We start from the raw sequence: 23752 nt of genomic DNA on the forward strand, positions 1-23752 counted from the left end.
CTTTGCCAAGCGTAGCACGCGAACTGCTTCGCGGCGCTTTCTTGCTTCCCAAGTACGCAGTCCATGTCCAACGTTCTCGGGAAAAAATTTCGAAAATTGAAAAGTTTTGAGATACAGTTGTGGAAATATTGACGGTAATGGTCCATTTTTTTACATGTAGCGAAATATTTATTTTGAAGTGTTTCCATCGATAGCATCGAATAGTTAACAACGCCATGGAAAACCAATGGGGAACGCTTTGGACGGTAGCAGAAACGGTCACAAAAAAAAAATGCACGACTGCTCAATGGTAAGGCGCTTGTCTACCGAGCCGGTGTACCCGGGGTCGAACCCGACCGCGGAGGCCGCGTTTTGATGGAGGCGAAACGCAAGAGGCGCCCGTGTACTGTGCGATGTCAGTGCACGTTAATGATCCCCAGGTGGTCGAAATTAATCGGGAGACCTCCACTGCGGCACCTCTTTCTTCTTTCACTCCTACCTTCCACCCTTCCCTCACGGCGTGGTTCAGGTGTCCGCCGAGATATGTGAGACAGATACTGCGCCATTTCCTTTCCTCAAAAACCAATTTACCAGTTTACCACGACTGCCGTCGGGTGATCTGCGGATATATTGATTGTTATAGTGAAATCTTGCAATGTATGAAAAAATTCCGTTCATAAAGATTTCCCCGCTCAAAAATGCTTTTGTCCAGAATTGTTGGATACGCGAGGCAATCTACTCCTCAAGCTGGCCATGGCAGTAAGCATTTCTTGTTGTCGGGCTATTTCTTTTGCATTGGAATGTTGAATTTAAAAAAAAAAACGCTCCTCCTAGGCCTCAACTGCGACGTCAGTAATTATAATGCTCTGTTAGGGCAAATCGCATGGTGCAAGACAGTCGCGTCGTCGTCTCCTCACATACCTGGCAGCTCGAGCGCCTTCCGTGCCGTCGTTGCCACGTAGGACGGAACAGTCAATCGTCTGTCGAAGAGGGGCTGTTGGTGGAAGTTGTACTTCAGTGACCCCGCGCTGTTTACCGACAAAGTCGTTCGTGGTCGGTTCCAACTTTTAGAAAACAACTGTGACGGAAGGAGCTCAGACACCAAACCGGATACAGCCAACACAGCCGGATACGTTTTACTGGAGCTCGCACAATGAACGTGCTCGTATTCAAAGCACCTCCTACTTTGGCTGCCAGAAAGTACAATTTACTTTTTCCACGTGTGATAACGCATTGTCGAGTGAAGAACCCCTTGCACACCGCTGCGCCACATCTTCTAACCCGTACACTTACCTTGCAATCACTGCTGCAAACGTGAAGCTGCTTTCTGCAGGTGCAGTGCATGGGCGCTGAGCTGCCAACTCCTAAATATTGCATTGGTACAGGACATGCGCACTGCTTGTTCCACGCTATCATTAACCTATAAATACGACGTCCAGCATTAATCGTATTAAGCTTATATCTATTCTGTGTATCAAGATGTCCGTCTCATCTAGTGTTCCCAGCATTGAGCGATAAACCACACCCGCACTTGCGTTATGTTAACCATACCGTTGCATTTACGGGCCAGTGACTCGTTCCACCGTTAAACAACTTAAACCCGCATCATGGGGTAATAGTCCACTAGCGGCATCTCCCGCATGCAAGGATGATGCTCAAATCACTGCGGATTACGAGGCGTTTGATGGTACTCGCTTGGGGGCATTTTTGCCGGGAACGTTTTTTTCCGGAGATGTTTTTTCTGGGGACGTTTTTTCCGGGACCCCATACCAACCAGTTCTCCACCACACTCGATCCTCTGGTTCCCACTAAGCTCATTCTCTACACTACTACGATACGCGGTCGTTAGTCGTGCTCGCGTCGTCGTTAGTATAGCACGACAGACCGGTGCGTCAGCGACGGCATCTGCGTACCGACCAGCCGACCGACCATCGACCGGCGTCGCATCGGCGTAAGGTGACCAGGCCCTACCTACCTATCTGAAAAACTACGTTACTGTTATCGCTTTTGCGGCACCAGTCGTTTATATATGAGGGACGACTGCTACTTCGATCACTCGCGAAAGTACATGGCACAAGAGACCTCTCGCTTCCGGCATTGCAGAAACATTGCAGCAGACGACGTTGCTGCGTGTATGCCTTTGTGACGTCACGACAGCATTCAGTATGGCGGTCGCTGCCAGTGGGAGGAGTTTTCCGGTCTCAATTTCGATCGCATTTTTATGCGAAGCATATTAACGTAGGTTTCGGGCCTTCGCGCGACGCCCGGCGGTGGCCACCATTGACCTTGAAGTGAGATCACATGATGTGACGTCACGTCATGACGTCACACCGGCTGCAGATGGGGCCTCATATCGCGCCGTCGGACGTCGCCCGGTGGAGGCCTCCACGCTTCGGTTCGCGCCGTCGCGCGCGACGCGGCGGCGGCGCCACCATCGCTGCATAACGTGATATGTGACGTCACGCCAGGGATGAAGCGGCGCGCGCCCGCCGTCGCGTCAGTCTCTGTGCCCGCAACCGCGCCAGCGTCTTTGCGCCGGGCGTGTATGCGGTCAAGATGCCTCCAAACGCTAAGGGCGTTAATAATAAGAATGCAAAACGAAGGCTGCTTCGCATCCACTGGGCTTAACCTTGATAAGCCTCCAACTTTAATTTTTTTGTTAATATACACCGCGTCCTGGGCGCCAAAATTTTGGAAATTGAATCTTGGGCTTTTGTATCAGTTGCTGAAATACAAAACTGCAGTATGAAGAACGGAGATGTCATGGCTCCTTTCAGTTGAATACTTCTGCAGCAAACACGGGCATTGTCTATTCTCCCTTCTGTCCGCGTTTGCTACACCGTTGTGAATCATTATAAACGCCTACCTTCTTTTGGGGCGCAATCTGATGTCAGTGACGGTGGTGAAGATAGTTAAGGTGATGATAATGATGATGACGGCAGGCACTCTTTTCACGGCGAGAGCTGTTTACGGAGCTCACTCTGCACCGAGCTTCAGTGTAACCCGATGGCACAGCTGGCGCGACCCCCGAGCAACAGCGCCTCCTAAGATAGTCTCGAACTAAGGTGAAGCAGATGTCTGATATAAGACAGAACTAACGAGAACCCGATAGTGGGTGCGAGACTTTGTGCGACGCAAAAAAAAAATGTCGTCTGGCCTGGCACCAGAGCCACCAGCCAGCTTAAGATTAGAAAGAGGATATAGTGGGAGCCAGAGTTGGCCAGCACGCGGCCGATATTACAAATATGGTATGGTATGGTGAGGCTGCGATGCTTTTTTTTTATGCGAGTAATGCGATAGATACAGGTGACTTATCACCCACATTTTAAACCACGCGGGCACGACGTGAAGACAAGCTCGCTGGTTCCACGTCTGCGTCGCAATATCTTGCCACTTAAAAAATTTCAGACATATTACCACGTTGCCCCCTCACCATGTTCGACGTTCCCTTCGGTGCACTTGGGTACCATTAAGGAAGAAGTGGTGGGAACCCTGTGATGTTCTTTTAATGCGAAAGCATTACAGGCCCTAGTTATTGGGAGAGGAAGTTGGGTAAGAGGACACATTCGGCGGTCGACGCCGGCAGAGTGCAGAGTGCCCGCAAATGTAAGAACGTGTCTTTGGAGCCAGCCGAGTTCCGGGGCACAATGCTATCCTGTAGGCAGCGGATATCCGCGGTAATATGCTGGGTTTCCACTCGCTGTCCTGTAGGCAGCGGATATCCGCGGTAATATGCTGGGTTTCCACTCGCTGTAGTCCGATAGGCGCCCATAAAAGGTGATATATGGTTGGTCCAGCGCCTGTGTCACGTGTAGAATTCTTCAAATATAGAAACTGCGCAAAAAACGGGACATGAAAAGAAGCGCACGGGGTCATTAATTAATGTGCAGCTGACATAGCACAGAACACGCGCGACCTTTGCGTTCCGCCTCCATCGAAACGCGGCCGCCGCGGCCAGGATTGAACCCGATACCGCTAAGACAGAACAGTCAACAATCTCTCGGAGAAAGATGGGGAGGGGCTCGCGATCTACCGACGATGTAGTCTGTAGTCAGTTAGGATGTGCACAAATATTCTGTGGAGGACCACGCGCACAGATGTGAAACGAGCTACAGCCGGAATCGTGTGGCTGGAGCTTGTTGCGACGTCCTAAAATTCACTGTCTATTTCGTCGTCGACAGTAGATGTAAGCATGAAGTTCACCGCACCAAAGGTGTGGTGTATTCCAGGACGGTTCATAGGTGGTGGTAGGTTGCACTCGTGTCTTGAGGAGCCTCCCTAATCAAGCACTTTTCTCAGTTTTTCGTATTGGCCGACTGCACTTTCGTTTTTACCGCTGTATATAAAACGTTTTTTTTTTTGTGTGTGTATCGAAATGATACAAACACAAAAACTGAAACGAAGCCAAATTTTGCTGTAATCGAAAACTCGTCCATAGATCATACTTTTGCTGAGGCAGTGAAAACTAAACGTGCCCAGTAACATCTGGCAATCATGCGATCAAATCATCTGTCAAATAAAAAATGAGTCAGGTCCCGCTGATGTATGGATAAAAATGAGCCAAAATGCACTCGTGAGAGCTTTCTCTGTCAGCTCCAGCCTGATAGGTTGGGCTGTTCGGAGTGTGGTTTCATTTATTTCTTCCCCAGCTCCACTTTCTCACCGACTGCGAATGTGAAGGTATGGGCGGAAGATCTAAACCCAGACGACGGCAATAACAATGAGGTCATTAGCCCCGTCTCCGATGAATCAAGGATGCGCCTGTGCTGCAGTGAACGTTAAGGCGTTGACTTGAACTAGTTGGCAGTGCATTTTCAATTCGTTATTACAAGCGAAATAGCAGAGACACAGAGGAAACGACAATACAAGCTATTTTCGAGTTGTTCTGTGCCCTGTAGACGTTCATTTCCCAACGCTGATGAATTTAGAATGCTACAGTGAAGTAAAATATATCCAAGGTCTCCCACACTTTATCCAGATTACTTCTCTACTCCCGACGTGTGTACTCTAGAAAATAAGGTCGCAAACGTCAGTGTTTGTGACAGATGCGTGCTATTCTCATTAAGCTTGCTTGTGTTGAAGCACAGCAGTGCCCCGTATTGTACACGACCCAATTGAGAGATGTGTACACATCTGAATGGGTAAGCAAACAGGATTATGGCACGTTTGGTACAGGTTTTTCGGATTAATGTTTCAAAACGACTCAGGCTATTCGGGCGTCGTAGTACAGGGCTCTGGATAATTTCGACTACCTGGGGTTATTTACAATGTAGTTTAGAGTTGCTTTAACTAATTGTAAAACATATACCAGTAATTTAACAGCTTGGATAGCGCTACGACTTTTCCGGATAACGAGCGTTCGCGTTTTGCTAAGTTTGGGTTTAGGTGAATTTCGTTCATTTCAAAAAAAAAAAAAAAAGCACAGACCGCGGTAGAGAGCTGGCGTAAGCATGCTAAGCTTTGCAGTGCCGGCATAGCTCATTCTAGATACTGACCTTCGTTGCAAGAATAAGTCTCTTCTCGGCCAAACGCAACTATCGGTCGGCAGCGACGCTCGGGCGGCAGGGTGCAATCCTCTTACTGTTTACAACTTTAGTACCAGTTGCTAGAGCCTCTTTATAGTAGGATACAACTTAAAAAAAAAAAAAACAGCAATTGTTAACACTATGCCACGGTCCGCGGTGTCCTATATTACTCCGCTAGCCAATCACAATAGTAAACGAAAACAGGTTTTTACTGTTTTGCTTTATTAAACAAGCCTGGTATAAAAATTCTAGAGCTTACAGTTTTTCTTCTTGTGATTAGCTTCCTGTTTAGGCAACTGGAAAAGTTTAAACAACGTACTACTTTTTTGCCGTGGAGTAATTCTGTGCGGCGGTCCTGAATGTGGGTGGGCTTCGCTGCCGACTTGAGTTGTATCCGACTATAACATAGAACGGGCAGACTGAATCTAAAACCAGTTTTTGAGTGATTCACCTTTACTTCTTCCGGGGCTTGAAGCAAAGAACGTCATATTAGTTGCGCCAGTATTAGCTGAATCGGATATATCGATATTGTTATCGGCCTCTCTCTTAGCACTGAAAAGAGGTGCTTATTACAAGCAAGGTAACGGCCCTTGTACTTCCTGCATACAGCTGTGCTCAAGAGAAGTTCCAATACTATTTTTTAAATCCTTTTTTACCCTATTTCGGTTACTTTATTTCTTCAAAGCGTGAAACAAATACCCTTCCATCTGTGTTCTTTTGTAGCAACACTACGCGAGTCGCCGAGCCATTTAACGGAGCTGACGAAAGGCCATACTGCGCATGCGCGAGGAGCAGTGACGTCACACGGCGCACAGCTGGCGCGCCGCCGCCGTCACTGCGCGGGTGACTCAGAGGTGCCGCCGCCGCGCTCGCCAGTTACGCATGCGCAGTAGCGGCGCATAGCTAGCGTGCCGGAGCCGCCGCCGCTGCCGCGCGCTCTCCATCGCCTCTCTCTCTCTCTCCTCGTTGCTTTCTCAATCCTCCAGGTTTAACCAGAGCTAAACCACTGCCAATTTTTTTTTTTACTAGTACATCTGATCCTGTCTCAAACAATGCGTTCAGTAAATGGATGTTTGTCTTGACCTGGCCTGCATGCATAAGTTCCAGAAGAAACACAGGAAAAAGCTGTACATGCTTAGCTATGCTGCTGTGCTTTTGAGAACAGATAGCCCAACATATTTTGGCTAAAATCAGTGCTTACAAAAGTCGCGATGCAGGGACACCAACCCCATCGCAGCGAAAACGTCGTATTTCTCCACGCAGATTCTTGCAGGCTGCCTTGGTTCTCGGTACAAGCTTGCAGGTAATAAGAAAAGCCGCACCATGGAGACACAGTGACGCACTGCTGGACAGCAGTGCAGCTCCGCAATTAAAACTGCAATTACAGTTGCATTCGAATCGTGGTTAAAAAAGTCAACCCTTCACCTGCTGAGCCACTTTCTTCTTTTGCAGCAGTGGTAGATGCTGAGATCCCAGAACAAGATTCGTGCAACGTGCGGTACTGTTATGCAACTTCACACTAAACAAATGAACGAGAATATATTTGAGAGGGAAAAAAAAGGAAGTCGTAGCTGTTTAATGAGAGCCCGTTCGTCGTGGCCGCCAAATAAAGGTAGTTATTGACCGTTTTCTGATGAACTTGAGAATAGTTCGAGAGCCAAATAAGTCCTTGATCTTCAGCCTGCGTTCTCTGTTAGCCCTGAAAGGGGTGAACAAAATAATGTTGAGTTATTAGGCACTCTAAAAAGTTCTGTTAGAAGGAAAACCTCACATTATGCATAACCAAGCTCTAAAAGTACTTCCTTGTTCGTGAGCAACTGTAAAGCACGATATGCGCGCTGAAGTCATCGTTGTTCAATAAATAAATCCAGCATATCTTAAAAAATGGCGTCAAATTGTAAAGGCTTCCCGAATCTCAGATAATTGCGCAAAACACAAGGGTTGCGGCGCTGGCGATGCTGCTCAGGGACCGGTTGAAGTCGAGCTGATATTTTGCGGCTGTAGACTTACTTGTTGAGGACGACGACGACGATTGCCGAGTCGGGAGTCCTGAAGGCTACATACCGAAGCTTATTCCTGCGCGATTTTTTGGAACGCACTCGCCTCAAACGGGAGTAGATCCTGACACTTCCCCTCGGAATGAACTTGCTGCAGGGGAAAAGAAAGATTAGTGAGAGCCCTGGAATGCAAACTTTGATGAAGAATCGAAGGCAAATTAAGAACGCAGCCCCTAAGCTCGTCTGCAGAGAGCATATGCAAGGAAGGTGCATTTTGAGCCTTCAACGAACGCACTCTACAAGCGTACCTGAAGTGACCCAGGGCGTAGTACATCGGCTGTTTGTAGAACTCCTTAGCAGTGGCGTTGACGATGATGGGTGAGTCGGCAAAGTTTCTGGCCCAGTTGGGGCCACCTTGCGTGTTGAGCACGAGGTTCCAGTCTGTCCAACCGCTAGTCCAATGGTTGACATCCTATAGGTTCGTTGGAGAAGAAAAACTATATCAGAGGCCCATTATCTTTTGAAACTTACTATTAAAATTATTTTTAATGACGTCATAAATTTCTGCGCGAAAGAGGGAACGGGAGAATACTTGGAAATATAAGTTTGAAGGACACCTGCTAGCTGTGAAAGTAATTATAAATTCCTGAGAAGCGCCCTGGTTTGGGGCTACTAATAACCTCGAAATTAGAAGGCGAAAACCAAACCGTGAGTAAAAGAAATTAATAAGGCACCGATACGTTATTAGAGATATGGCGCTTCTAAAACAATAAACCTGAATGCAGACTTGAGATACGTGCTAACACGTTGGTTCAAGCCAATCCTTTCATTTCATGGCGGGTGCTCTCTGCGTGCACTTCCAATAATTTTCGCCCGTTGAACAACAGCGATTGGTGTGTGTAGTCACTCTCTGCTTAACAAACAGCCTCGTGTTTACGCCCTCTGGTGCACTACTGCTGGTGGTTTTACGTCTGGGCATTTAACGTATATTCGAGACTGAGTGACAGGATTCAACGGCACACAATGGGCGAGGGCAATCCTGTTCAATCCTGCCATGCAATGCCAACATGCCTAAGCTGCCACTTCAGTTGGAGATTGAGCTTGCTGCTGGCTGCAGGTAGAATTTGCATGGCGACAATTGGGCCAGAATTCTGCCGGCAATGGTTCCATCGAAGCACCACATTTAATAATAATTAAAGACAAGAGTTTCTGGCACCGTTTAGCGACCGAGCGAGATCTCTGTCACCACGCATACAAGCGCCCACATTAGTTTGCTTCAGCTTTAACCTTTTGTAGCACAGCGCAGTGCCCTGAAAAAAGTTTAGGAAAAAGTCGAAAGTCTCTCTCCTAATTAATATGGCTCCTACAAATTTAATAATCCCTTGCAGAGAACCGTGTGGCATCCCTGTCCTCTTGTCAAGGTGGCCTTTATCAAGCTGTGTGAACAGCTTTTATTAGCCCAGGGTGACCAGCCACATTTTCCTGGTAAATAAAATTGATCGATTGATTGATTGATTGATTGATTGATTGATTGATTGATTGATTGATTGATTGATTGATTGATTGATTGATTGATTGATTGATTGATTGATTGATTGATTGATTGATTGATTGATTGATGCAGGAGCTGCCTTTCTTCGTCGAGGTTTCCTCGGCAGTCCTGTCTTGTACATTCAGGCTGGAGTACGAACAGACCCAGTGCGAATGCGGTGTTGTGGAGAGTAGAATGAGCCTTCCTCAAGCATCCTGTTTACGCAGGGTTGCACCACAGGGATCCGAAGTAGCTTATGAAAGCTTCTTTAAAGAATCGCCTGAAATCTTGAAAAACCTTTGTTAATAGTTCAACAGAGAGCACTTAATAGGCTAGGCTGTACGCCACCTCGTTTCCCATGGTGCTCATATGCTAAGGAACATACTGAAAAGTTATAGAGAACTCTATGAAGAAAAGCGAACAAAGACGTTGAGTCCGTCATGATTACCCCAGGCTGAGCTGAGAAAGACTTAAGTCTTCTCAAGGCCATCTCAGTGGCAGCGCTGTCGGCCGTTGTGGAACACACAACACGGGTAAGAGAGGCAGACGAATCAGCGTCCAGAAACGGCATATATTCACCACTTTTGTCTCACCTGCAGTATATCGCTGGCGTACTTCTCAGCTCGTTCCCAGCACCCCAGAGCCACGTTGTTCCAGGGCGTAATCGATGTGCCGGTGCAGGCTTCGGTACTGAGAATGAACTTGTCGGGGAATCTTTCGTGCACTCTGTCCAGGATGCGTGGGCTGGTGACGCTGTCCAAATACCAGTGAACAGCGATTCCGTGGATGTACTTGGACGCTTTACGGTCGCTTAGCACCTGCAGAACGTGAAGCGAAGACTCTGACTCGAGATCTGTCCGTGGTTATGGACTCTTTTGGGGGGAAAACTTAGGCAAAGGCTCAAGATAAGGTCGCCTCGTGGGAGGGTACAAGTGAATAATAAACCCGCAATAGATTTGTAGCTGTGCGGACGCGCTTTTTTTTTTGTAATTTTAGGTTGTAGCGGGCACACCTGAAACACGCGGGACCTCACAATGACTGACCGAAAGCGCTTTTTTTTTGTTGGCTTAAGTTTTTTAACTGGAAACATGTGCGGGTGTCCCTGGATGCTTGAGGCAAGGAGAAGGGACCTGGGATATCTGGCGGTCGCCTACTGCATACAAGGCCATCTTTTATTTCATGCTAATATAATTATTTATTTGAAATCAGCTAACAAATTATGAAGTTAAGCCAGAAGTCTGGAGAAAGGTGTTAGTGAGCGCCTAAGGAACGTACTAATAGCATAATTTTGGCAAACGTAGGTGCACTGAGACAGGTTTTTATGCTGTTAACTATGGTATCTGTTTGGGCTAACTATTGGTGAGACTTAGAAAGGGTTACACGGCGCTGGGGGTGTACATTTTCTTTTATATATTGGTCTTCCTGCGCTGAGAAAACCTAACTACATATAATGCGCTTTAAACAAGATGCGGAAAATCTGGAATGCCTACTCGTTTCACGTTTTGAAAATTCCTAATTTGGAGACTCCGCTCTCAACAAAGCTTCTCAACTGGCCGTCGACACAATGCGCTCAAGCAGGAACCGGTGCGTTAAAAATTCTATTTCATTACGTGATTTCCAGCGCTGAATGCCTTCACATCGTCGAAAAACATTCACCATGAACCTGCATCTTTATAAAATGCCCCACATATGATTTCTCTTGAAGCTCTATTACTTTTCAAAATCTATTTGTCTCTAGTGGTTGAAAGGGCGATCAAGAACTGTTTAAAAATTTTACAGATCAGCAATAAGTAAAGGATATTCCTACTGGCTCTAAGAGTCGCATACAATACTGCTTTCGTATAACTCCTGCAACATGAGTGAGTTTACTTTAAGCCCTTTCCTCACGTCTTGAAAGGCACTCTGTAGAGTTACTCGTTGTGTAAGGTTACTACATGTTAAAGTTGTACTGAAGAGGAATCTGTACTCGTCTTTTGGCCGCGGGAACTCGATCTACGCGTTCCCAGCATTCTTAGAAACTTCGATTTATTGCCCTGTGGGGCCGCTTCCCCTAATAAAATCGGATTAACGTCCGGCTCCCGCCTTTTTTTTTCTTCTTGAACTCCTCACATACGGTGGGAGGAGTCGACTAACGCGTAGAGTGCCTTTCAGGCAGTCGCGTGGCGACTTTGTTTTGGCTTTTATTTTTTTGTTTTAGGTTTCCGTGAATAAATAGGTCTAGTCATAGACTACATAGCTGCAAATTAGGCTCACGGAAATAAAAATACGCGTGGACTCTTCTTTCACCGACCACTACGTATCACTCTACCGATGGCAGAGCGGAAAGCCGCCACTTTACTGGCTGATAGGTCTCCTCCCACCGTTTGCGAGGAATTCAAAGAAAAAAAAAGGCGGGAGCTCGACATTAATCTTATTTAAATTAGGAAAATCTGCCGCACAGGGCAGTAACTCGAAGTTTCCAAGAACGCTCGGAACGTGTAGATCGAGTTCCAGCGGTAAAAATACGAGTTCAGATTCCTCTTCAGTGCACCTTTAAGAAAATTTATAAAAAAGTTATTGAAGCGAAATTCGCTTCACACCTGGCCGCAACAAAACCTGAAATCAAAGGTAAAGCAGAATCCAAGAAGTCCGGCAAGGGCAGATCACAGCGATTGGCAAAAAGCGTACACTCGCCAAAAAACTGCTTGCAAGAAAAATACACATGTACTACGCTTTTTCTAAACCGCTTATAAATAATTTACGTAACCAAAAAGAAGGTTAAGTTGGGCTAGTTGGTTGTAATCATGGTCTTTCATTACTGCGCTTTTGACAGTACATAAACGCAATAACTGAAGACCATGATTGCATACCACATCATTTCGTGAATTAAATATTCTCCCGCTCAACCACGTCTTGGATTATTCATTTTCACAAGTATTTTTTTTTTCTAAAAAAAAGGTGTTTATTTCCTTAACGGCTGCCTCATTATGCTTATTTCAGTCATCTCGCTTCTCGCATTTTCCAAGACATTTTACAGCAGCGATAAGCATATTGGAAACCTTCTGATCTACTTTTGACATCATCGCAATCCATACTCACGCAGCCGTATTAGGCGCTTGCACGGATTCATACTGCAGCCTGCCGTTATGGAAACACAGATTACGCTGGAAGCCACCTGGTTTAAAGAGGCGTCATCGTCGGCGGCACTGTGACCTGCTACGTCAGCTCTCACGTGATGACCTCATTCACTACAAAATGAGTAGTCGACATACACGGCGTTCAGCAGTATAGCTACGAGCCCGTTGGAAAAGACCTAATCTACTTCTGCCTTCATCGCAGGTTAGTGCAAAAAAACACATTGGTCATATTCATTGTTACTAGACACCTGCCGCTGCTGCCGGGTGTTTATACAAAGTTCTGCTGTTTCCTTTTGTCCGCCGAGTCGAGCCTTATTGAGTGCGCTGTTTCACTGATGCAAACGCAAGATAGCCGATGGTCGTTGAAGGTGACGGACTGGATACCAAGAGGAGGCAAGCGCAGCAGGGGGGCAGCAGAAAGGTAGAAAGAAGTTTGCCGGGATAAGTTGGCCGCAGCTTGCACAGGACAGGGTTAATTTGAGGGATATAGGGGAGGCCTCTTTCGGGAGAGATATGGGAGAGGCAGTGGAGGTAGTCAGGCTGACGATGATGATGGTGATGTTTGACTGTAGGGAGATACACGTTCATTTATGAGCGGAAAAAAGGCACTAGCAACGAAAAAGGACTTACAAGCTGATATTGCGAAGTTAAGCGATGAAACCAAAGTTTAAATAAAGCTACTCCGTAAGTTGATGGAGTGGGAAATTAGGAGCGAAATTCGGGAACTCAAGAGTAATAAAAGGTTTAGCTCAGAGCCTTGAGGTTGCACATGACTCCATCAAAGAGCTTGAGGAAAAGCTAAATTCTGGAATAGCTAAAAACGGGAAACCATGCTGCTGAAAGGGAGACGCTTCGAACAGTGCATACAAGTACAGAATTAAAGGTGCTGAACAATATTTAGCAATACTCAAAAAGAGAAAACCTTGAAATTCAAGGAATCTTCAAAAATGACAGCGAATCTGTGATTGAAATAGTCTTAAAGTTTGGAAATGCAATTAGTGAGCCAATTCAAAAATGGTACTTTTAAGTCTACCATCGAGTACTGACACGAAAGGCAAGATAAGTAGAACATTGTAGTTCAGTTCCGGTCTCGAACCAAACGGGGCACCACGCTCCAAAAAGCCAAAAAAATTGATAAGCGAGCACGCTGGGCTGGAAAACTGACCCTGTGTACGTCAATGAACACCTCAGCCCGACAGAGAAGAAACTGCTTGCATTCGCTATTACAACAAAGTACGATCATCGGTGTAAGTTTGCTTGGTCACCAAATAGAAAGTTTTTCATGAGGCAGTCAGACGACTCGGTGCCGATGCGGTGTGCCGATGACCAGAGATAAGGGCCTTATAAAGCTTTTATCGCCGGAAAGTAACAGTGCTAAGTAAGCAACCAGCGTAGAACCAGGTCATCTGAGCCTAGAAGTCTCTCCTCTTTTTGCTCTCTGATCAAAAACAAGCAAAAAGCCGGCAGAGACAAAGACTGCTTACGTGTGAGAAGGCGTAAGCCCGCCTGCTCACTTTGTGAACGCAGTCGCGGAGCGCTGGGACGTGATTTAACCCGATCCCACGCAGCTAGCAATTCTACCTCTTCATGGCTTTACGTAGCCGTCGCCGCGACGCCGCCGCAGCCCTTCTAATCTGCGCGCAAAGTTCGGGAAGTTTGTCGTTGCCGTACCGCTGCCTGCGCTCCGCCTTAAATGTATACCCCGCGATAGCTAACAGGTTAATGCCCAATATGAAGAACTGGTCTTCCTCTACTTAACATTCATGAGGTCCCTGGGAGTACCCATACCACTCCTAGCGCAGTGGTGCAGCGGTCAAGAGATGCGCCACAGTCCTGCAATGGCAGGTGCTACCACCGGTGGGACTTGTGTAGTTTAGGTTGCCCCGATCAACCTCGTGCGACCAAGTGTTAATTTAACCGCCACCTACGAGGTTGTATGAGTACGCCATCTTTTATAGGCACCATCGAGTGTTAACACACACAAACAGACATACAGATGGGTTTTCGCTTAATGGATCAAGTAAGGCTGACGCCTTAAAAATTACCTATCACGAACTCGTCCTACAACTACAAGTGAAGTTAAAGCATCGAAACTGGGAAACTGCTTTGCATCTTAATGCCCTCTCAGCAAAAAGACAATCATTCTCCCACTAAAACAATTTCTTTCCATTTTACTGCTTCACTAGTTTTACTTATTTTAATGCTTTGACGCATTCATCGTAAATTTTTCGTACTTTCCCGCGTTCTCCTATCTTTTTCTTTCTCCAGCAACGTGAGCGCTCCTCGTAAGGTGGTGCATATGCTTAGATAGAGCTACAGACTGGGTTTAAATAACGCTCAATTGCAAATACACAACACCTAAAAGCTTTTCCTATCGCTCTATGTCTCTCCTATTTATTCTTTAACTTTTCTATCCCTTTCCCTCAGAGCAGAGTAATCAGCCCAATTACTCTCCCATTAAACCGCATTTCTCTCTTCATTCCCTCTCTTGCTCTCAGAGCACGAATGGCTCCTGCTTTCGTTCAGAGTAGTTCGGACCCTTCTGCACCCACCACTTTGGTCCACCATGGAAGAACGACGCGATTGTCGTCGACGATCAAGATTTTGAGCTTGCGCGGTCCGTAGCCAGCTTTAGCTAGCGCCGGCCCCAGGTCGAGCTTGACGAAATCCCTCTGTGTGTCAGCCGTGAATCCCAGGGTTTGCCAGCGATAGCCCTTCAAGAAGCCCGACGTAGGCTCGTTTTGTGTGGTCAGACCCCAGATGGGAACGCCGCGACGCTCGTACTCCTGCACAAACCTTGAGAACGCGAGACCAGTCATGTTTACTTATTGTTAATTTAGCAGTGCTGTGAGCACTTCGCGGGTTCTTACAGCAGAAAACTGATGTACAAACAACAAGCATGGGGAACGCGTACAGGGTTGCTCAAAAGTCCTCAGACCACAAAATCTGCGTAACAGCTGTATGGGCAGGCACTTACGGAGCTTTTGGAGTTAGCAACTGTCTCAAGGGTGGGAATGAGATTGCACCTCATATTCCACAGGATCTGATCTGAAGGGTTTGTCGTAAATACCGCGCCACAAGTCTCAAAGCAGACCGCGTGGCCTGGGGTTTTTGACCAACCCTGCACATGCTAGTTCAATGAAACGCTGTTCCACCATCGGTCTGTGCTATAAAGCATTCATTTCCCCATATCACGCGTAAATGGAGGGAACTCGTGATGAAAGCTCTGAAATTCATCACCGTAGTGCACGCATAAAAGGGCACAGATTCGTCACATTCCACTTTGTCTTGTATATGTACAGAGACAGAAAATGACTTAAACCAGCTCCTTCTTTCCCATCACAGAAGTGTTCTGAACAAGGAGCGCCTTTAACTTCCCCCACGTAAATGGACACTAGGGCAAATTTGGATCATGCCTGAATGCTGCTGAAAAAACTCAGTCATACACTGATCGGCGAGTTGACAGAGCATACTCAATTTTTTTTTTTCATATTACACCGAAGAGGATAAAAGCCTACGACAAAAGCCTTAAGTTGTCATTCTGTGGTACCTTATACCCAATCAGCGTGACGAAACCGTACCTGAACACGGCAGTTCCGAGAAACGCTCGCTGGTAGTAGCAGCGCATCGTACCTGACGTAGTACTTCGCCCAGGACTTGTAGTAACGGCCTCCCGGTTTGCCTTTGAGGACCCCTTCTCCCTCCAGCTTGTTGCTAGTCTTCATCCATGCGGGGCTGCTCCACGCGCTTCCGAAGAACCAGATAGGCTTGCTCGACAGAGCCATGGCCTTCTTGATGTACGGGATCTGCGTAGCGTTCGTGGTTCAGCTGATAATGTTTTTTTTATTTTTTTACTTCAGAAGCTTGTGCAGCCACAGGGCAACCAAAGCGGTGGCCTTTTGGTAAAGCATGCGCCTCACGTGCGAAAAGTGCTGGGTTCGATACTCTGAGCCTCCGGGTAACCAAACATTTTATAATGTGTACAGATTTCCCCCGGTCTAGCTCGACTGTTCTGGGGTTAAATGCTTAGATAAAGGCCTTTGACCAACTTCAGACTTCTTCGATGGAAAATCTATCAGCAGGAGACGACAGTCCTCCTTGTGCTGCAAAGCCCACTGTGGCCCTCTATTTACACAAGGTGGAGTCAAAGACTGATTTTCAAAGCATTTCACCCCGGGATTAGCATCTTTCTTTTCTCACGAAAACAAAGATGCTAGTCCCGACGGTCTGATTACGACAGGATTCCTCATGTAGATCGTTTCTCGACTGGTCACTGGCAGCAATTACCATTACGTTTGCCACATGTGAGATATGCAGGACAGCTTATATAAGTGGAAAGAAACGCTGCAGTGGCGTACGCAGCCTGTCGACGTTTGATGTGTTGCGCTAGTTTACTATGTGCACTTTAGTACTGGATTCAACAGAGTTTTGGTTTATGTCCCAAGACAACAGTTTTATGGCATGATATGTGTGTTTTCTTTCTGGTACTGTACCGTAACTTCTCACTATCGCAGTTGGTAATCGGATGAACAAAATAAGCATAGTAGCATGAGTGCACTCCCCACCTTGCTTCAAAAGTCGCAGGGTGAATATTTTTCTATCACTTAGCTTGGCAGCTTTAAGCGATTATGTTGCAATAATTACGCTCACCTCGCGCTCCTCGAGTGCGATTGCTACACACACCAGCGCCACACACTAGCGCACAACGACCCTCACAGCAGTTATCACGACTCAAACAAGCTCGGCCAGTGGAGTAAGCAATGACCACATCCATAACATAAGAGTAGCGCAAAACCAGGACGACGGACACAAGGGGAGAGAACACACACCAACAACACAGGCGCTATGCCTGTGTTGTTGGTGTGTGTTCTCTCCCCTTGTGTCCGTCGTCCTGGTTTTGCGCTACTCTTATGTTATGGATCAATACCGACTTGCCCAAATTTCCACCCTGGTGAACCACATCCATGTCCCGTGGTGCAATGACTATGGCAGATTTTCTGCTCAGTTCCATTGTTTAAGTTTACAGCCGTGTTTCCGAGTACCTTGAGGTTTAAGTCTTCTGGAGCGAGTGTGAAGTTGGAAAGCTCGAAGTCTCCTGCACAGTCGTCGTAAGTGTACTTTCGCTCCGAGAAGTCGCAGCTCGCTATCGGAATCCTTCCGATGGTGTATCCGATTCCTGTTGCCGTACACAAAAGACACAAATCAGGCATTCCTTTCAAGGAGAAGGCACAGGGAACTTTTCTTTTTTGCTTCTTGTATAGATTTTTTGGAAACATCGTTGACAGGAATTTCGTTCTGCCACGCAACATGCAAAAAATAGTCTATTCCTTTAGCAATAATTGTTCAAAGAAAACTTTAGTGCCCGCTGGACTAACATCGAAGCTTTCCTGTGAAAGACTGCATGCCATCATAGATTTTGTATTAAATATGGATAATCTATTTCCATTGCGGCATCAATTTCTCCGCTTGTGCATTTTTCTCCGTGCTGTCATCTTCGCGATGGCCGAGAACGTTAGAAGTGACTGCATAGCCAGTAATAAGCATCCTTAGTTTTCAGTCAAAATTCCGGCTGTTTTAAGATTAGCTCCAGGGAACCCCACAAAGAGGAGGGAGGATGCTGTTGGCCCAAGAGCACCATTCACGTTACCTTTTGGCGAATAGTAAGACTTGAGGATGTCGTCTCGCATACGGGTCGGCAGGGACTGCAGATTGAGTACAGTTGCATCGGTGAAGGCACCTCCGATACCGAAAAATGTTTGGTACATTTTGGAAGCGTTGACAACGAGCACCTGAGCGTCATTATCGCTGGAACCTGTTGACAGATGAAACAGAATTAAGATGCTATTTCAGAAACATGCGAATTCCACGGAATACTCTTTTTGTCTTTGTATTCCTACTTTATCGGAGTACCCAAAGTCCATTGGGCTTTCATTTATCTACAGACGCACCCTTGTAACACTAAGCTCGCTGAACTGTGGCAAGAAATTTTAGACGCACGATTGTTCAATGGAGTGGGATTTTATGTGCTAAACCCGTTCCGGGTCGATAACTCCCGCTGTGGTGGAAAAATATGGATTGAGTTTCACCATTTGAAATACTTCAACGTGCAATGAAGACTCAGTACGTTGTTGTGTAAAGCATTTCAAGCCTATCGAAATGTGGCTGTATTGACTGGGGTCGCACCTACAAACACATGCTCAAGAGTACAGTGCCGGAGACAGTAAACGACAGCAGAGGTCACAGTAAAGTCGATATAATATGGCAGAAAAAGTGAACTCTGTGGCACCGACGGCTTCTTTTTGGACGTTTAGACTGGCGCCGTGTTGTGATCAAAAGACATCGCGCACGCTAAATGAGCATATGCTCTCTTAAGACACCGTTAAATGAAGGGCGCGGATGACAGGTTAATTGAATATCAAAGAAATAGACAAGCACGGAATACATAGGAGCGCTGAAACAATGCACCCACCGCGACAAAGTGATAACGGCGCATTTTCCAATCCAAGATACTCCTGAGACGATCGTATGGTACACTTGTTGCAACGCTCACTCTCAGCCAACTTGTGCCACCGATGTTTCAGTAATCATTGTTTCCTTGCTACTCAAAAATTAAGGAATGTATTTGATTTGAAACAATGTCTCTTCTCCTGTCTCCTGACTATTCAGTTTCCCTAATCTTCTTTAGAACTCGCCCCCCTCCTGGCACTCGATCGACGACGAGATAGACTGCAAAATTTTTTGTTCGCAGTTCCCTTTAAAATTTGTCCAAATAGTACAAGTGAAAAGTTACTTGACTTAGCTTTTTTATTTATCGCCATGCATCAGTGTGAGCTTCCTTTTGCTTATTGATTGCGTTTGTTTGTTTCCTTTTCAGATTTTTTTTATTTTTGTCATGTACTTTGTTTACAATTCCTTTCCAGGTGCGTTCAGTTGACCTCTCATGATTGGCAGCTTCCGTCTATGACGTCACGGTTGACGGCCAACAAGCAGTGCGTTTTGTCGGCCCCTCTATCAAAGGTAGATCTGACCAGTGGTAAACGTTCAAACAAATACAACAGGAAAATATTGCTCACAAATTTCGCCCCAAGTGCGCGACATTGAGCGACTGGTTTCATGTTCGCATTTATCCTTAATCTGTCGTTTCATTTGGATCCTACCATCTGGGTGTCTTTCTGTTACGATTCCTTCTCCGTGGTCGCTCACAACTGCGCTAACGTGTATTTGATGCTTATTAAATGAATTTCAGCACTGCTCATGTAATATCCAGTGTAAAACAAATCCGGTTAAGCTCCAAGTGAAGCGAAGCGCTCTGGGAACACTGAAGTGTACAATACTGCAAAAACATTCAAAACAGAAACTCACTTGGTGCTTTGAGGAACGGTATGGTAGTCTTGTTGAAACGGAGGCCTTTCTTGGTGCTTTCGAACACAACAGCTCCTCCACTCGGCAATGGTCCAATGTCACCAACAAAGTCGCAGTACTTCGCGTCGCAGACGCACACGACACTGCCCCGGCCGTAGTCCCTCCGCTGGCATCCGACAGCTAAGACTGTGGTTAGGAAGGCATGGTTATGGTTCTATAGTTTCCCTGCAGTTTTGTTCTTAAACCACCCATATTTGTCCTCTCTGTAAGTGCTAAAGTGCGAAGCTTTGTTCCGTGCTCTATCTCAAAAGTGACCGGTAGCCCTGTTTGAAAGACCCGACATGAGCAAATCTCGAGCTCACGTAACGATGGGCACTGCTAGGCCCCCATGATTGGCTGAAACCTCTTCGTCCACGCACAATGCAGCATGGTTTATGCGAGGTAGAGCGCAAGCACCGTTTATCGGGTAGATAAGATAAGATAAGAATTTATTGTGTACAAATCGGTTACATAAATTCAGTATACAGGCGAGGGTCCCAAAATCAAGCGACTGTCACGGGACCCCCGGTAGGTTAATACTAACTTGATTAAAAAACAAGCAGCATCACAGAAAGGTACAATTAGCAGTAATAACAATAGCACTTTAAATAAGTAACATTTATATAACGAGAACAAAATAAATTAGCAGCGCAAAAACAAACAGAGAAGCAAAACAGGAATAACAACCCACTATAAATAATATTGTACAAAATACAGCGTTGTGAAAAGACATATAAAGAAACAATTGAGAATACAAGGATACAGATGTCAAGAAACAAAAAACAAAGTAGAAATTTCTAGCAAATAATTAAGGACAATAATTTTCTAAAGGGAATAGAAGCAGTTCCCTCCACATTTTGCTGCAAAAGAAAACTTTTTAAATTCGATTTAAACATAGACAAAGACATAGGCGATTTTAAACTCAGGGGTAAATTATTCCACAGGGAAATGCATGCAAAATGAGAATGGCGTTTTCCATAATTAGTGAAAACTTGGGGAAGCAAGAAATTTTTTTGAGCCGCAAATCTCGTAGGGTTACAATTTTTCAAAAAACATTTGTCGATAAATTCAAAAGAAAGTGCACTGTTCATTAATCTAAAAAACATGATGGCTAGGTTGTAATCAAATAAATTTCTAACGGATAAGATATTATATTGACGAAGCAAAGGGATAGCAGTAACAAGGTATGAACTGCGGGTAATGATATGAATATCCTGATTTTGAAAGTTGCTGGATAGAGTGCAAATGACAGTTGTAAGTGTTCCCCCATACTACAATACCGTAATTAATGTGAGCGTGAATAAAAGCAAAGTGATAAGAGTGCTGATGATGGAAAAAATTACGAGCCTTTATTAATTCACGAATTCTAAATGCAGTTTTTTCTTCACATGGTCCAAATGATTATGAAATTTCAGTTGAGAATCGAGTTGAATACCTAGGAAAGTCACGCTGTCGCAAGCGGAAATAGAAGTATGACCAAGCGATAATGAAGGAAAGTGTGCTGTGATTGTTTGTTTTGTTCGAAAAAGCATAAACTTAGTTTTAACAGGGTTTATAATTAGGTGATTATCATGGCACCAGGACATAATGCTAACCAAAGAGGCATTTAATTTGGCAGATAGCGAGATTATACATTTATCACAAGAAGAAATTGTAGTGTCATCCGCGTATAATACACAGTGAGTGTCAGTAAGTGCGTCAGGCAGATCATTAATGTAGATTAAAAAAAGCAAAGGGCCCAGAATCAATCCCTGGGGGACACCTATGTTAGTAACCTTAAAATCAGAAAATGCATTAGCCACGAACACCACGTTATGTCTATCTAATAAATAAGTTTTTAAAAAGGCTAGGGCGGGACCAGTTATGCCATAAGCTTCAAGTTTGGCAAATAAAATATTGTGATTAATCGTATCGAAAGCTTTAGTGAAGTCAAAAAATACTGAGCCAACAAGTTTGCCACTGTCCAGTGTTTGCTTAATATAGTCAGTTAGGCAAATCAACGCAAGATTGGTAGAATTTCCCGATCGAAAACCTAATTGACCGAATTTTTTAGTAAGTTAAACTTGCTTAAGTAGTTATTTATTCTTAGGGTAAACAACTTTTCAATAACTTTACTAAGCGATGAGAGTATAGAGATGGGTCGATAATTATTTACAAGTTCTTTGTCGCCTTTTTTAAACACTGGAATGATTTTTGCTTTTTTGAGAATATCAGGAAAAATTCCAGTCTTGAAGACTGGAATAAAAAGAAGGGGGCTCAATAAAAAGAAGGGTGCCCTTAGGTAAAATGTGTGAGAGAAGTAACTGAACAAAACACTCACGCACACTCACAATGCACACGCCCAAAAAGGTAATGCATCTCTTAGCACCAGGATAGTTGCAGAACTAACAATGCGCCCTAAAGAAAAGCACTGAACTGATCTTGAGCGGACGTGAACATGCTAGTGTGGCTGGTTTTGCTGTTCACCATTTCAATGCATTTTGGCGCACTGATGTAGAAGCAAGCGTAAACTACAGTAAGATTGAAAGTGTGCAGCAGGGAAAAAAGGCTGCAAACAAATAATATCATTTACCGATGCGTAAACGCTTGTGTAGTTTTACACATTGCTCTCTAATGCGCAAGCACTAAAACCTCCAATCTTAGATTTCGCTGATGTTTCGCCGAAGCCTCTCTTTTTAACCTTGAGGATGCTCGGGAAGTACAACTTGGTTCTCACAAGCTCCACCGCTGGCAGCACCTGCCATCGCAGGGCAGTGGCGCATCGCTTAACCGCTGCACCACTGCGCCAGGAGTGATATATGAGGACTCCCAGGGATCTATGGATGTAAATTTCAGAGTCACCAATTGCGCATATATGGGTATTAAGCCATTGAAAACATCGCGTCGTACTCTTAAGGCGGAGCTGAAGTTCGATTTCGCCGATCTTTGTCTGAAGCATGATTGACCTTGAAAACCGAGTCTATAAATGGAACCGAAAGCCGAAGTGCAAGCGCACCTAATTCTCATTTGACCTAACTACGCCAAATCGTCCGCCATTTTTTTCCATCAATCTCCACCTCATGCTTGTTCTTTTACGCCGCCTGTCAGTAAACTCCTTGCGCCGTGTACTCATGGCCTCCGAGATCACATGCTGAACTTTAGGTTTGTCGTTTTGACACTGGCACAAGCACGGGCGTCGACCAATGATGTTTTATTTCAAAGGCGCCTTAGACAAGTGCTTCGCTTACTAACGGCGTGAAAAAAAAAAACGGTGGGAAATTAAAAGGGCTGACACTTGAGCTTGTCGGTGCATGATATGAAGTAATGTGTAGCCCAACCAAGACGCGGACTGATAGGACACACACAGACAGAGCTAAGGAACAGTGAGGACACACACGCACAGCGTTGCGTGTATGCGTCTATCTGTCTATATCTTGGTCGCGCTACATGTTCATTGATACCTACTTAAAAGACACATAAATATGTTTTCAAGGTTGGTCAGTGGTATTCAAAGCGCGTCAAAAACATTTATGAGCGTTCGCGGTTGCCGATCGCTTCCATTGATCTTTGTCTGACGCATCAGTTTCGACCTGTTCAACTGTGGACGGATAACGGTGGCACTGTCTTTGTTCTTAGACGATTAACTTACATAAAGAGTTTAAAATAAGACAAAAGAGTTTTTTTTCGGGTACGCAGATTGACATCCTTTTGCCTATTCTACGGCGCTTCCTTTTTGCCTTCGAGTTCGCATACGCCACTGATCTCACCACAGGTCGTTCCTTCGCAGGCTAACGGCGGGTTTTCTTGGACCAAATCTGTATTTCTTTTCTTAACACGTTTTTTTTTTCTTGAAGGACTCGTTTACGCCGCATATGCAGAGCGTTCAGAATAAACGCGGCCTTTTAAGCACACAAGAGGAGATGCTCTTCAAACTTAAGTGTAATACGGTGCGGTACGAAAGTCTTTCGCGCTCCAGATATTGTTCCGATTCTCTGCATTCTCCGTATTCTTCTCGTGAAGGTATACTGTAATGGCACAATGAAAATAACACTTGAAGATGAGCATTACAGCTGGCGACGACTTCACCTGATTCGGTTTAAATGCGATAGCATAGAACCTCAGTGGGGGGGAAAACTGCTGCCTCGTCAACATAAACCTCAGGACCGGATGTGACGTCACCAGGTCGGAAGTGACAGCTATACGTTTCGATATATCTTCACTGCG

The 23752-nt window shown here is 45.4% G+C and overlaps 1 protein-coding gene across 1 annotated transcript; it reads right to left on the minus strand.

The window, feature by feature from the left end:
* Window positions 1–7079: 7079 nt before the first annotated feature.
* LOC149341121 (lysosomal acid glucosylceramidase-like) lies at window positions 7080–22293 on the minus strand. Its single transcript, XM_089542836.1, has 10 exons — window positions 22266–22293; window positions 19511–19696; window positions 17796–17960; window positions 17191–17324; window positions 15782–15954; window positions 14701–14944; window positions 9626–9850; window positions 7810–7973; window positions 7515–7652; window positions 7080–7203 (listed from the first exon to the last, which is right to left on the minus strand). The coding sequence occupies exons 1-10, from the start codon at window positions 22291–22293 to the stop codon at window positions 7080–7082; spliced, it is 1581 nt and encodes a 526-aa protein (XP_089398962.1).
* Between the last annotated feature and the right edge of the window lie 1459 nt (window positions 22294–23752).

This window comes from Amblyomma mixtum, chromosome 5 (assembly GCF_055824585.1).
Source record: "Amblyomma mixtum isolate Tamu chromosome 5, ASM5582458v1, whole genome shotgun sequence".
In the NCBI taxonomy this organism is placed as follows: domain Eukaryota; kingdom Metazoa; phylum Arthropoda; class Arachnida; order Ixodida; family Ixodidae; genus Amblyomma; species Amblyomma mixtum.

What these genes read in the sequence shown, in the direction of transcription:
- LOC149341121 (XM_089542836.1), bottom strand. Translation starts at nt 22,293, where the DNA reads ATGGCAGGTGCTGCCAGCGGTGGAGCTT. An exon ending in GTCTTACTATTCGCCAAAAG is followed by an intron (nt 17,325 to 17,795) that starts GTAACGTGAATG and finishes GTACGGCAACAG; the next exon opens with GAATCGGATACACCATCGGA. An exon ending in ACGCCAGCGATATACTGCAG is followed by an intron (nt 7,974 to 9,625) that starts GTGAGACAAAAG and finishes ACGAACCTATAG; the next exon opens with GATGTCAACCATTGGACTAG.